This window comes from Heterodontus francisci, chromosome 33 (genome assembly GCF_036365525.1).
Source record: "Heterodontus francisci isolate sHetFra1 chromosome 33, sHetFra1.hap1, whole genome shotgun sequence".
NCBI classification, from domain to species: Eukaryota; Metazoa; Chordata; class Chondrichthyes; order Heterodontiformes; family Heterodontidae; genus Heterodontus; species Heterodontus francisci.
In genome coordinates, this window is record NC_090403.1 from 32,408,083 (window position 1) to 32,422,566 (window position 14,484).

At 42.1% G+C, this 14,484-nt stretch overlaps 1 protein-coding gene across 1 annotated transcript; it reads right to left on the bottom strand.

Moving 5' to 3' along the window:
• ndufa4b (NDUFA4 mitochondrial complex associated b) lies at positions 1–8,541 on the bottom strand. Its single transcript, XM_068013268.1, has 4 exons — positions 8,401–8,541; positions 5,987–6,075; positions 5,327–5,387; positions 1–237 (listed from the first exon to the last, which is right to left on the bottom strand). Exons 1-4 carry the CDS (start codon positions 8,440–8,442, stop codon positions 181–183), a joined length of 249 nt encoding a protein of 82 aa, XP_067869369.1. The 5' UTR covers positions 8,443–8,541; the 3' UTR covers positions 1–180.
• Between the last annotated feature and the right edge of the window lie 5,943 nt (positions 8,542–14,484).

Consider the following 14,484-nt stretch of genomic DNA (forward strand, 5'->3'; position numbering starts at 1 on the left):
TAGGTAGTGCACCCAAATTTATTCACAAATTTCATATATACACAAATTAAGTACAATATATTTAATTCCTGAATTGTGCACTAACTCATATGCAGTTAACAGTAGTATTATAGGTCCCATTGTGCGACAAGCTTCACAGCTCAGCAAAGCCATCTGGACAAGATGCTTTGCCTTCAGCATTTAGAAGTCTGGGCGATCCTTCTTCAGCTTACTGTAATCCATGTTCACAGAAAAGAACTAATAAAAAAGTTAAAAAAAAAGTTAATCAAGAGGACTTTTACGCCATAAATTTCAGGTTCAATACAAGTAACAAGTTCAATACAGGGGCTTGTTTAAAAGAGTTTTTCCAACTTAAAATTTTATTGCATACTAGCGGTCATGTTTTAGAGGCTGGATCTACCAGAAAAATGAAAACTAAAGCTGCATCATTCCATAGTGAAACCAAGTGTGCACCAAAAGTGAAAGATTTAGCTGAGTTTGGCAGTGAACAAGCAAACTTTAACGAACATTTAGTATCCCTATTGAAAAAAAAAAGCACTGCTCATTCTAAATTTCTGCCATGATCTATACGAGCAGCACAAAAGTTTAAAGTTAATTTCTATACTTTCACAACACAGCATTCTACAGGAATTATGGGCAACTGAGTAAGGAATTTTGCTCCTGAAAGAACATTTACAGCAAATTTAATGTGATGGGGTGGGGGGAAATGGAAGGAAGGAACAGGAGGAGAGAAAGAACTCCAATTTTCTCAATGTTCATAGGCTACGGGGACAGAGGGAAGACTATTCAGTTGTGTTACGACCCGGTGAGAAAGGTGTCTTGGGGTCCCCCTCAGCCTTCACCTGATCTTACCTGAACAGGGTTTAATTTTAAATACACTGTTTTTAGCTCCCCTTTGGTGAATCCTTGTTCACCACTTTCCAATTATAAAAGGCAAAGAAACCAGCAAAAACAGGCTTTCTTAGGTTTAAAGAAAAGCTGAAATTTATTAAACGTAAACTCTAATTCGGTTGACGCCTACAGAAACACTCCCAATCTAGCATACATACGATATGCACATGCAAATAGAGACAAAGAAAAAAATAAAGTGAAAAATTTGAGGCAACATCTGAAGAGTTTTTAAATGGTTCTTGAAGCTCACTGTAGTGTCCTTGATTGTAGGTAGATCTTGCTTTTCATTGGGGCCCAGTATTCTTCTTAAACCTTGCTCGCTGTAGGAGACTTTTCTCTCTTGGGGCTCATGTGTCTTCAGTGGATTCAGAGGCTTGAGAGAAAGAAATGGGAGCAGACAGGAGAGATCTTCTCAGTCCAGGAGCAACAGACACTCTCCCAGTTCAAACTGTCCGCACAATTCAGAAAAACCCAGGTTGCCAATCAGGTTAGTCATGTGACTAATTGGTCTGACCATGTCTTGGATTGTATCACCTTAGCAGTCTCTGGAATGCTCCTTTTACACACCATACCTGGTGATCAAAGTCCATTGTGGGTTGAATGTGTCAGGGAATGGTCCTTTGTCCTTCCAAGCACTGTTTGTTCATATGCAAATGTATTTTCCAACCACAGCTGATCTGCTTAACAAGTCTTTTCTTCACTTCAGTAACAGTTTAAAACCAATGTTCATGACAAAATTAATGTGCCTCATTCTTGTCAGGTTCTGGGGGGGGGGAAAAAGAGAGACGGGGACAAGTTATCAATAATCGCTGTTAGAAAGTGCACGTGAACAGGATGTGATTGTTGCAATGTGCCCTCAAACAGTGAACCAACTTGGGCAGATCTGATAAATGAAAGAGTAGCGGCAAGGCAAGGCAAAAGATATTAATATAGGAACTGAAACAGACCGGACAGGGCGGCACAGTGGCGCAGTGGTTAGCACCGCAGCCTCACAGCTCCAGGGACCTGGGTTCGATTCTGGGTACTGCCTGTGTGGAGTTTGCAAGTTCTCCCTGTGTCTGCGTGGGTTTCCTCCGGGTGCTCCGGTTTCCTCCCACATGCCAAAGACTTGCAGGTTGATAGGTTAATTGGCCATTATAAATTGCCCCTAGTATAGGTAGGTGGTAGGGAAATATATAGGGACAGGTGGGGATGTGGTAGGAATATGGGATTAGTGTAGGATTAGTATAAATGGGTGGTTGATGGTCGGCACAGACTCGGTGGGCCGAAGGGCCTGTTTCAGTGCTGTATCTCTAAAACTAAAAAAACTAAAACATATGATTATATCAGCAGTCTACACTAGACATTACAAAAATAAAAAGGACAAAGCTAAAGGCTCTATATCTAAATGCACGTTGCATTCCAAACAAAAAAGATGTACTGATATTTATTTCTATTTGCACGAAGTACAATCTGTTATCCTGCAGACATGGATCTGTAATGGCTAACAGATTGGGACCTGAATATTTAAGGGTACATGACATTTAGGAAGGACAGGAAGCTAGGTGGCTCTGTTAATTAATGGTATTAGCACATTAGAGAGGGATGATCCAAGTTCAAGAAACCAGGATGTAGAAGCAGTCTGGGTAGAAATGAGAAATGATAAAGGCAAGAAGTCACTCGTGGGAGTGGTATACAGGCTCCCGAACAGTAACCACACGGTAGAACAGAGTATTAAGGAAGAAATAATGGGAGCTTTTCAGAAATATACGGCGACGATAATCATGGGGGGGGGGGGGGGGGGGGATTTTAAATCTACACAGATTGGAAGAATCAGATGGGCAAAGGTGCCTAGATGAGGAATTCACAGGATGTTTTCGGAACAGTTTCTTAGAACAGCCCATTCTGGAGTCAACCAGAGAGCAGGCTATACTAGACCTGGTACTGTGCAACGAGATAAGATTAATTGATGATCTAATAATGAAGGCCTAGGTAGTAGCAATCATAACACGATTGAATTTTACATAGTTTGAAGGAGAGAAGAATGGTTCCAAGCCTAGTATTTTAAACTTAAACAAGGGCAATTATGAGGGCATGAAAGCAGAGCTAAAGTGAACTGGCAAATCATTAAGGGATAGGTCAATAGAGATGCAGTGGCAGACATTTAAGGGGATATTTTAAGAATACACAATAGATACAGTCCAACATGGAAGAAAATTCCAAGGGGAGAACTCACCATCAGTGAGTAACTAAAAAAAAGTTTACAATAGTATCAAACTTAAAAGAAAAAGCATATAATTATGCAAAGATGGATGGCAGGTCAGAAGATTGGACAGAATATAAAGAAACAGCAAAGAATAACAAAGAATAAGGCGGGAAAAATAATGAGTACGAGAGAAAGCTAGCTGGAAATATAAAACAAATAGGAAGAGTTTCTATAGATATTTTAAAAAGTAAAGAGCTAAAGTGATCATTGGTCCTGTAGAAAGCAAGTCTGGGGAACGAATAAGGGAAAATGAGATGGCAGATGAATTGAACAGTTATTTTGCATCTGTCTTCACTGTAGAGGATACAAGTAACATCCCAGAAATAGCTGCAAATCAGGAAATGGAAGGAGGAGGAATTCAAGAAAATTACAATCACCAGGGAAGTGGTACTGGGCAAATTGTTGGAGCTGCAGGCTGACAAGTCCCCAGGTCCTGATGGACTTCATCCTAGGGTGTTAAAAGTGGCTAGTAAGATAGTCAATGCGTGGGTTTTAATTTTACAAAATTCCCTATATTTCAGGAAGGTTCCATTAGATTGGAAAATAGTAAATGCAACTCCTTTAGTTAAAAAAGATTGACACAAAGCAAGAAACTAAAGGCTAGTTAGCTTAACATCTGTCTTAGGGAAAATGTTAGAGGCTATTATTAAAGATGTTATACCAGGGCACTTAGAAAAATTAAAGGTAACCAGGCAGAGTCAACATGGTTTTTTTTTTTTAATTCATTCATGGGATGTGGGCGTCACTGGCTATGACAGCATTTATTGCCCATCCCTAACTGCCCTCGAGAAGGTAGTGGTGAGCTGCCTTCTTGAACCGCTGCAGTCCTCGAGAGGTAGGTACACCCACAGTGCTGTTAGAAAGGGAGTTCCAGGATTTTGACCCAGCGACAGTGAAGGAACGGTGATATAGTTCCAAGTCAGGATGGTGTGTGACTTGGACGGGAACCTGTAAGTGGTGATGTTCCCATGGTTTTGCGAAAAGGAAATAATATTTAACCAATTTATCAGAGTTCTTTGAAGTAGTAACATGTGCTATGGATAAAGGGGAACCAGTGGATGTTTGTACTTAGATCTCAAGAAGGCATTTGATAATGTGCCACATCAAAGATTATTGTGGAAAATAAAAGCTCATGGTCTCATTTAAGGAAGATGAAAATACTTTGGAGGCAGTTCAGAAAAGGCTTACTAGACTAACATCTGGAATGGGCAGGCTGTCTTACGAGGAAAGATTGGACAGGCTAGGCTTGTATTCACTGAAATTTAGAAGAATAAGAGGCGACTTGATTGAAACATACAAGATCCTGAGGGGTCTTGACAGGGTGGATGTAACCAAAGTTTGTGTAATCTCTCCTCATAATTTAAACCTTGGGAGGTCAATTTATCATTGCCAGAAATCTATGCTTCACTCCCTCCTAGGTCAATATATCCTTCCTAAGACATGGGGCCCATAACCATTCGCCAGGTGTGGCCTAACTAGGACTTTGTATAGCAGTGGCATGACCTCCAACCTCTTGTATTCTAGTCCTCCAAATATAAAGGCCAACATTCCATTTGCCTTTTTGCTTATTTTCTGTACCTGCCCATAACATTTTAATGACCTAGGTACATGGATACCCAAAACTCTTCAAACCTCCACTGTTTCTAGTTTTACCATTTAGAAAGTACCAACTTTTGTTTTTAAAAAAAGGCCCAAAGCAGATGGTCTCAGTTGCCTATACTGAAGTCAATTTGTTACAGTTTTGCCCACATACAATTAATACCTCTTAATTTATCCTTAATCTACACTTATGATGACACCAATCTTTGTATCTTTCAAACCCCTGTGGAACTGTACATAGTTACCATTAATCACTGCCTTCAAGATATAGGGGAGATGTCAAGGGAAGGGCAAGACTGAAAATGTTATGCGATGAAATTTGCCATCATGCTTGTCAAATGTTTGTAAGATTAATACAATGCACAAGATATTCCCTGGCAAATTATGCAAATCGATTCCATATAGCTATTGTCCAGTTTTATACTATAGCAATAGTTTGATTTAAGATCACCTGCAGAATTATTCCACAATTTAATAGCGGTATGTACAATCATGGATTCTGGATGAAAGATGAATAAATGAAGCCTTCAGCAAAATTAAAAATGAGGTCTTCCACTGTAATCAAGCATGAATGAAAAAATTGTACGTTACCTTGTACTGCTCAGTGGGTGCGATCTTATTCCATGGCTCAGGGTTGTTCTTGCGATTCCAGCTTTATGGGCAAAGGGCAATTGTACAGTTAATCAAAAGAAAAACAAGCCAGTTTAATTGAGGTTTCATGAAATAAATCTTGCTTTTGCAAATTGCTGGTTAAAAAGCTGAATCTTCTATCCTTCAATACTTCTGATTACAAAAAATTGTTGATAACATTCAAATGAAAAATCCTTATACATATCCAAGAACACTTCTGGATTAACATTGTTGGCTATAAAACATATTTAAAGAAAAAATAAAAATGACTTCTACCCAATATGTTCATCAAAATAGTTCAAGGTTTATTTTCAGTGTTGCTGGAATCCCAGAGGAAAACATGTATTCCAATCAGAGCTCAGTAGCAAATATTACCTGTAATTTTATTTCACCTCGAAAAGAGAAAAGTTATGACATACAATTTAATGACAAAACCTTTCGTTATAATAGCATATTGTATTACATTTTAATTAAGACTCCTGTTGAGTCACATTTACTGCGACTATTTTCACCATCACATGACAGCACAAGATAAATAAATATACAGTTTAACAGCAGGTTAAAATAGATTTATACTCAACCCCAAGTAGACTATAATGTTACAGCACAATTATCACCCACCTAACATCAGGGTTACGGACAGCAAGCCGCAGGAGATACATGCTTGCTCCAATACTTCCACATCCAATGAAGACAAACAATGGAATTAACTACAAAAGAAAAGTGGATTAGATACAGCAACACATTCACAAATAGAGCCAATACAACAGTCAGAGAAACTGAAGTTTCAAGTTCAGTTATTGTGGCTTCCACCTGCAGGTAGCTTGCTGGTAATCGCAGGATTGCTAAATGTTTTCAGCCTCCAGGATGAGCTGCATAACTCATATGCTTAACTAAACAATGCTCAAGTATTTACACTGCTTTTGTAGTAGCTGAATACTTTTGAATAACCTCCAAGGTGTCATGACAAGGTCACTGAATGCTGCCTCGAGGTTTACATGGTTTAATGTTGTTTTAAAAATAAAGCTGCTGTCCCAGGAAAGGGAATGTTAAAATTTATTTTAGTTATGAGTTCTCAACATAATGCCATTTTAAGCAATGTCCAGTGTGTGTGTCAAATGTTGCTTGTTCCTATTAATGGATAGAAATTTAGACTGAACTAAACTGTTCCATGAAAGTTAAACACAGGAAACAGAACTATTAACATTCTGTACAAACATCCTAAACATCTAAATAATAAAATGCAAGACAAACCACACAAGGTTGGAAAAAAGTTTCTTACACAGTTCACAACAAAATGACCTTCAGAATGCATTCAACATTTAAGAGCCTGTCACCATGCTAGTGCAGACACTTAAATTCCACAAAAGCCAACATTTAGCACATATGGGTTCTGTGGAATCTACCTCTCCCCTCCCCATAGTGCATTTGTATCTGCAAAGCAGAATTATGGACAAGACATCCCTGTCTGAACTCTGGTTTATCTACATCCAAGCATTTCACAGCCACAGCTCCGAAAATAGCATTCACAAATACGCTTTCCAGAATTGATCAGGAACAACGGCACAGTGGCAAGCACTGCAGCCTCACAGCTCCAGCGACCCGGGTTCAATTCTGGGTACTGCCTGTGCAGAGTTTGCAATTTCTCCCTGTGACCGGTTTTCGCCGGGTGCTCCGGTTTCCTCCTACAGCCAAAGACTTGCAGGTTGATAAGTAAATTGGCAATTATAAATTGCCTCCAGTATAGGTAGCTATAGGGGAATTGTGGGGATGTGGCAGGAATATGGGATTAATGTAGGATTAGTATAAATGGGTGGTTGATGGTCAGCACTGACTCAGTGGACCGAAGGGCCTGTTTCAGTGTTGTATCACTAAATAAATAAAATAACATTCTCAAATAAGCATTAGAATAGGACGTACACACACATCTATTGCTTCCCAAAATGGTCTCTATTTTCAGCCTGTTATTGCAGAGCAAAATATTCACCTCAGGCTACTGTTCAAAATGCTCTCAAGCATCTTAAGAGGATTACCAAAGATCTAGAAAAGGAAAAAATGCCCCTTTTAATATTTTAATTGTTATAATCTATATTGGAGAGTTCAGGCACTTTGCAAAACTCTTGTCCAACTGAACTCTTAGTTGGCAGAGAACAAGCCAACATCATTACTGAAGTCAGAGCATTTAGCATTAGTTACAGGTCAGAAGTTAGTTTGGGAAAACAACCAAATGAATGCCTGCATCAACACAGAGAAACACAAATCTCAAGAGGCCAACAGGCATTTGAACCTCAATTCAATTACAACCTATTAAGATGTTACCCATTGATTGGTACTGAATAAAATGAAAGTTGTACTAACTGCAGTTAGAACTCATGCCAAATAACAGACTGAAAACAGAAGCTGTCATCACTGCAGTCCTCATTACGCACAGCATGCAGCAGCACCCAACCAACTGTGGTTTCTCCAAGATTGGAAAGCTGCAGAATGGCTCTAAAATCCAAAAGTTGCAGCCCCATTGAAATGAGTTGGGGTCTCTTCAGGATACAAACAGCCCTTCTGAATCACTGAAAGTAACACTCAAACCGGCAGCTCTCCAACAGGGAAATTTTAAGCTTCTAAAAAAATCTGGAAAGAATTTTTTAAAACTTCCCTTCAAATATACTGAACAGCTAGCACGCAAAAAATTATAAAACTTGCTTATGAAATAGGAAAAGTAGGTGTCAGGAGTCACCGCCTAGTCAGACTCTTTCCGTTCTCATGACTGTGCTCGAGTTAGTGAAAATGGGGGCCATTTAATGCTCAAATTGCAGAATTTATGGCCCAAATGGGGATAAATCATTTGAGGGCCAACAGATCAAACTGATTCAAAGACTCTTTATTCATATAATAAAAATACATCAGGGGCTGAAGTTAGGGCAGATTAACGCAGTCAAGTATGGAAGCAGCCCCAGAGCGTGCTGCAGGAGCCGTCTCTCCCTCACACTTCAGGGGGGGAAGAGGCCGCAGCTGCCAGGTACCCCTCAGCCCATACTCACGCTCGGATGGCTCTTGGCCTGGCGGATCATCATTCCCAACATGGTGCCACTCGTTACTCCTAGTACCGCCGCTCCCCGAATCTGAGCCGTAGCAGCCGCGCCCGCCAAAGTCACCTCAGGGGCCTGCCCATCGAGTGGTCCACACCCTCTCCTGAACAGAAAACCCTTCGTATCAGCCTGCACGCAGAAACACTCACGTTTATTTTAACCGAATTAAAACTTTCATACATGATCAATGGTAACAATTATTTTTTTTAAATCCATTCCGATACTGAAGGTCTGGCACGCGACTCCGACACCTAAATGCTGATAAAGCCCTCAACCTCCGGCGCCCCCTACAGACATGTCACGTGACCTGTGTGTATCCCGTGCAACAGTCGTAAGTGGTCATGTGTCAGTGTTCCAGTGAGTGGCTGGAATATTGGTTTACAAAGCGAACATTTAAAGGATTTAAAGCCTTAAGCTTCCTTACTGCTATTTGGTTATTGCATTTAGAGGATATAAAGAAAGACTTGCATTTATATGGGGCATTTTGCAACATAAGGATGTCCTCAAACACTTTGCAGCCAATGAAGTACTTTTGAAGTGTAGTAACTGATGGAGTGGAGGACAGAGTTAATTTGTACACAGGAAGCTCCCACAAACAGCATTACAGCCACCTGAGAGAGCAGTCAGGGCCTCAGTTTAACATCTCATTCTAAAGACAGCATCACCAACAGTGCAGCACTCCTTCAGTACTGCACTGGAGTGTGAGCCTAGATTTTTGTGCTTAAATTTCTGGAGTGGGATGTGAACCCACAACCTTCTGACTCAGCTACAAACTGAGCTGTGGCTGACGCAACTGCGTGTGTTTATATTTCCCAGTTTTGTGGATAGTTGGGTGTGGTATGCCAGAGTTTATCAGAGAAACAACAAAGCCGTACTAAGATAATACCTAGAGGTGTTTGCCTATAAAGCACATGCCATCTTGTAGTTTATGAGTTTGTTTTGCTTTATGAGCAGCAGATTGCTACATAAAGAAACTAATTGATCCTCATTATAAAATCATATTGTGTGAATTATTACTGGTGAGATTCATGTGTAAGCTCAAAACAAACTTTACAAGTCTCTAAACAAAAAAAACTACAAAGAGGAAATTCTACAGCATCCAGTTAGTACCGTGTGCACTGAGGCTCTTTAAAGGAACACATGTCTACAACAACAACATGCATTTATATAACAACTTGAATGTAGTAAAATGTCCCAAGCTACTTTACAGGATTATTGTCAAACAAAATTTAACATAAGGTGATATTAGGACAGCTGGCCAAAAGCTTGGTTAAAGAAGTAAGTTTTAAGGAGTGTCTTAAAGAAGGAACATGAGGCAGAAAGGTTTAGGGAAGGAATTCCAGAGCTTAGGACTGAGGCAGCTGAAGGCACAACCACCAATGGTGGAGTGGCGAAAATTGAGGATGCGCAAGAGGCCAGAATTTGGAGGGGTGCAGGGATCTCAGAGGTTTGTAGAGCTGGAGGAGATGACAGAGATAAGGAGGGGCAAGGCCATGAAGGGATTTGAAAATGAGGATGAGAATTTTAAAATCAAGGCATTGCCAGACCAGAAACTAATGTAGGTCAGTGAACACAGGAGTGAATGAGACTTGGGGCAGGATTTTGCCTTATGGTTCAGGACTCTGACGTTGGGGCCAAATGGGCATCACAGCCCTGCACTTTGTGAAAAACAGTAACCTGGCAGCAGTTTTCCTCAAATTTGCCTATTAGTGGCCAAAGGGTGGGCTGGCTGTCCAGTTAAGGAATGTGGGAGGGCTTTTGAAGCTGGAGAGCCACTAGGAGGCCCTCCAGCACTGAAGGAACAGCAGCTTGCAGTTCAGGTAAGGGAGAGGGACCCTCTCCAACTTTTTGCATTTCAAATTTAAAAACGTCTTTAGCAATCAGGCCACCATTGTGGAGGGGGAACCCCATCCACGGGGATGGCCTGCAGCCACAGCTGAGACCAGGAAGGTGGGAAGGGTCTCAAAACAAAGGGCCTCAAGGACCTCAGAGCCCAGAGTGCTCCCCACCAGTCTGACGTCTTCAAACAGCTGGCCTAATTCTCAATTTCTCAGGGGCCTAGACTGGAAAATTCCAGTTGGCCTCCGACAATAGGCCTTTAACTGCTGGTAATTGGCTCCCTGCCGCATGCAGGCAGGTAGCTGTGCTGACTCTGATATCTTTCTTTGGCCTTCTTGTCTCGAGAGACAATGGGTAAGCGCCTAGAGTTTGTGAAACTGTGCCTGGAGTGGCTATATAGGCCAATTCTAGAGTGACAGACTCTTCCACAGACGCTACAGATAAAATTGGTTGTCAGGGCTGTTACAAAGTTGGCTGTCTCCTTGCACTTCTGTCTTTTTTCCTGCCAACTGTTAAGTCTCTTCGACTCGCCACTCTTTAGCCCTGCCTTTATGGCTGTCCACCAGCTCTGGCAATCATTGGCAACTGACTCCCACGACTTATGGTCAGTATCACAGGACTTCATGTCGCGTTTGCAGACGTCTTTAAAGCGGAGACATGGACGGCCGGTGGTCTGATACCAGTGGCGAGCTCGCTGTACAATGTGTCCTTAGGGATCCTGCTGTCTTCCATGCGGCTCACATGGCCAAGCCATCTCAAGAGCCGCTGACTCAGTAGGGTGTATATGCTGGGGATGTTGGCCACCTTGAGGACTTCTGCGTTGGAGATACGGTCGTTCCACCTGATGCCAAGGATTCCCCGGAGGCAGCAAAGTTGGAATGAGTTGAGACATCGCTCTTGGCTAACATACGTTGTCCAGGCCTCGCTGCTGTGGAGCAAAGTACTGAGGATACAGGCTTGAAACACTCGGACTTTTGTGTTCCGTGTCAGTGCGCCATTTTCCCACACTTTCTTGGCCAGTCTGGACATAGCAGCGTATGCCTTTCCCATGCGCTTGTTGATTTCTGCATCGAGAGACAGGTTACTGGTGATAGTTGAGCCTAGGTAGGTGAACTCTTGAACCACTTCCAGAGCGTGGTCGCCGATATTGATGAATGGAGCATTTCTAACGTCCTGTCCCATGATGTTCGTTTTCTTGAGGCTGACGGTTAGGTCAAATTCATTGCAGGCAGCTGCAATCCTGTCAATGAGTCTCTGCAGACACTCTTCTGTGTGGGATGTTAATGCAGCATCGTCAGCAAAGAGGAGTTCCCTGATGAGGACCTTCCGTACTTTGGTCTTCACTGTAAGACGGGCAAGGTTGAACAACCTGCTATCTGATCTTGTGTGGAGGAAAATTCCTTCTTCTGAAGACTTGAACGCATGTGAGAGCAGCAGTGAGAAGAAGATCCCAAACAGTGTAGGTGCGAGAACACAGCCCTGTTTCACGCCACTCAGGATAGGAAAGTGGTGTGATAAGGCACTGCTATGCTGAATTGTGCCTTTCATATTGTCATGGAATGAGGTGATGATACTTAGTAGCTTTGGTGGACATCCGTTCTTTGCTAGTAGTCTGAAGAGACCACATCTGCTGACGAGGTCAAAGGCTTTGGTGAGATCTATGAAAGCAATGTAGAGGGGCATCTTTTGTTCATGGCATTTCTCCTGTAGCTGGCGAAGGGAGAACAGCATGTCAATGGTGGAGCTCTCTGCTCGAAAGCCACACTGTGCCTCAGGGTAGACACGCTCAGCCAGCTTCTGGAGTCTGTTTAAAATGACTCGAGCGAAGACTTTCCCCACTATGCTGAGCAGGGAGATTCCAAGGTAGTTGTTGCAGTCACCGCGGTCACCCTTGTTCTTATAGAAGGTGATGATATTGGCATCGTGCATGTCCTGTAGTACTGCTCCCTCATCCCAGCACAGTCAAAGCAGCTCATGGACTGCTGAGAGTACAGCAGGCTTGGGACTATTGATTATTTCGGGGTAATGTTGTCCTTTCCAGGGGCTTTTCCACTGGCTAGAGAATCAATGGCATCACTGAGTTCTGATTTTGTTGGCTGTTCGTCCAGCTCACCCATGACTGGCAGCGATTTTGCTGCATTGAGGGCAGTATCAGTAACAACATTGATAACTCTGATATCACCTCTGGATAAATGGCCCGGGGCGGGGTGGAGCCGTCAAACTGGTACACCAGCTGGCAGTACAAATTTTTGCGCCCGCCCACCTCTGCACTCAACACCATTGGGGCCTGAAAATCCTGCCCTTAGTGTAATTTACCATATGGCAGCAGAGTTTTGGAGGAGCTCAAGTTTATGAAGGGTGCAAGGTAACAGGACGTCTAGGAGAGCTTTGGAACAGTGAAATCTAACGGTAACAATGCCATGGACGAGGGTTTCAGCAACAGATGAGCTGATGTGGTGATGGTTGTGGGGCTGGTCGGGCGATGTTATGGATGTGGAAGTAAAAGTGGAAAAGAAACTCAAACTGTATTACTCTCCTGGTTTTTCTTCAATTTACTCACTGCTTTACTCATCTAGTACTTTTCTCCAAGCAGCCACTCTTCATGAGTAACCTGAATTTGCACTTGATACTGAGAGTCCTTTCTGATTTCCTTTATATTTTCCAATTCTGTCTATACCCCTCCCCACCTTCCTCCAGGCCAGTTTTAATTTTCTCACTGCCATGTTAAGTGAGGTCAAGTAGCAACAATTGAGCCTGGGACCTTCCTGATCTGTATGATTTTGTACCACACTAGGCGATGCATCTCTTGTCAAACCAACATAGCATACTGGGTTAAGCCACTGCCTTTTCATTCTCTGAAACCAATATCCAACCTACCACTGACAGATCAAAAGAAAGTCTTCTCTCTTGGCAGTTGTAACAGCCCTAAGTGAAATAGGTTCAATCAAATTCCTGGTGAGTACAAGTCCAAAGTCCACAGCTGTCCACAATCTGGAATTTAGTTGGCAGCTTCAGATAATCTACATATGTAGGTCATGTGGGAAGTGGAAATATCACACTAATAAAGTGGAACATTTTATTCTGTGGTTAAGGGTTAATGTACCTTACTGTTACAGTACAGGAAAGCTTTAGAATATGTCAGACCCATGCTACAGCCAACCCAAGAGCAATTGATACGAACATAGCAAAGTATTCTCTACCCATCACCAGTAACACTTCAACTTGATAAGTACAATTTTGTTAAGCATAGATTTAAAAGGTATACATGCCAAATAATATTCCCTCCTCTTGTCTTTCTGTTGTTTTTTTGCACAGACCTATGAGGGCAGCCATTTCAACCCATTCTGCTCATCTTGTCTGATTGGTAATGCTGTTCCCCACTGGCATTAATAACATAATATTGGACCACAAATGGCAACATCTGATAAACTGGAACCAATCTGCCTCTTGCAAAGAAACTTCAAATCAAATACTCTCATTAAAAGCATCTATATTATTATATTTAGAATACCATTACAAACAAACCAACATCACAATTTTACAGATAACGTGAGCACAGTAAAGACAGCAGGACATTTAATTACCCAGGACCAAATCAAAGGTGGTAGCTGTTCTCTTGATCATTTTTAAAAATTCGTTCGTGGGATGTGGGTGTCGCTGGCTAAACCAGCATTTATTACCCATCCTTAATTGCCCTTGAACTGGCTTGCTGGGCCATTTCAGTGTCAACCACATTGCCGCGGGTCTGGAGTCACATGTAGGCCAGACCAGGTAAGGATGGCAGATTTCCTTCCCTAAAGCACATTAGTGAACCAGATGGGTTTTTAAAACAATCAACAATGGTTTCATGGTCACCATTAGACTAGCTTGGATTTTTTATTAATTGAATTCCAATTTCACCATCTGCCAGGGTGGGATTCAAACCCACGTCCACAGAGCATTAGCCTGGGCCTCTGGATTACTGGTCCAGTGACATTACCACTATGCCACAGCCTCCCCAGTTACTAGCATTACCAGTTCTCTTCAGGATTCCAGCAAAGACCCAGCTCCATCCACGTCATGGTAGGACAAGTGACAATTCCATATTTCAGGTCATGGATTCTCTCTTTGCAGTAATCTCCCTCATTAACTCAGAAAGTCTATCCAGTGAAAAGCTCAGCTATGCAGATCAGGAACGTCCTAGTTCAAACCTCAGTT

What these genes read in the sequence shown, in the direction of transcription:
- ndufa4b (XM_068013268.1), bottom strand. Translation starts at nt 8,442, where the DNA reads ATGTTGGGAATGATGATCCGCCAGGCCAAGAGCCATCCGAGC. An exon ending in AGGCCAAGAGCCATCCGAGC is followed by an intron (nt 6,076 to 8,400) that starts GTGAGTATGGGC and finishes TTTCTTTTGTAG; the next exon opens with TTAATTCCATTGTTTGTCTT. An exon ending in GTCCGTAACCCTGATGTTAG is followed by an intron (nt 5,388 to 5,986) that starts GTGGGTGATAAT and finishes TTGCCCATAAAG; the next exon opens with CTGGAATCGCAAGAACAACC.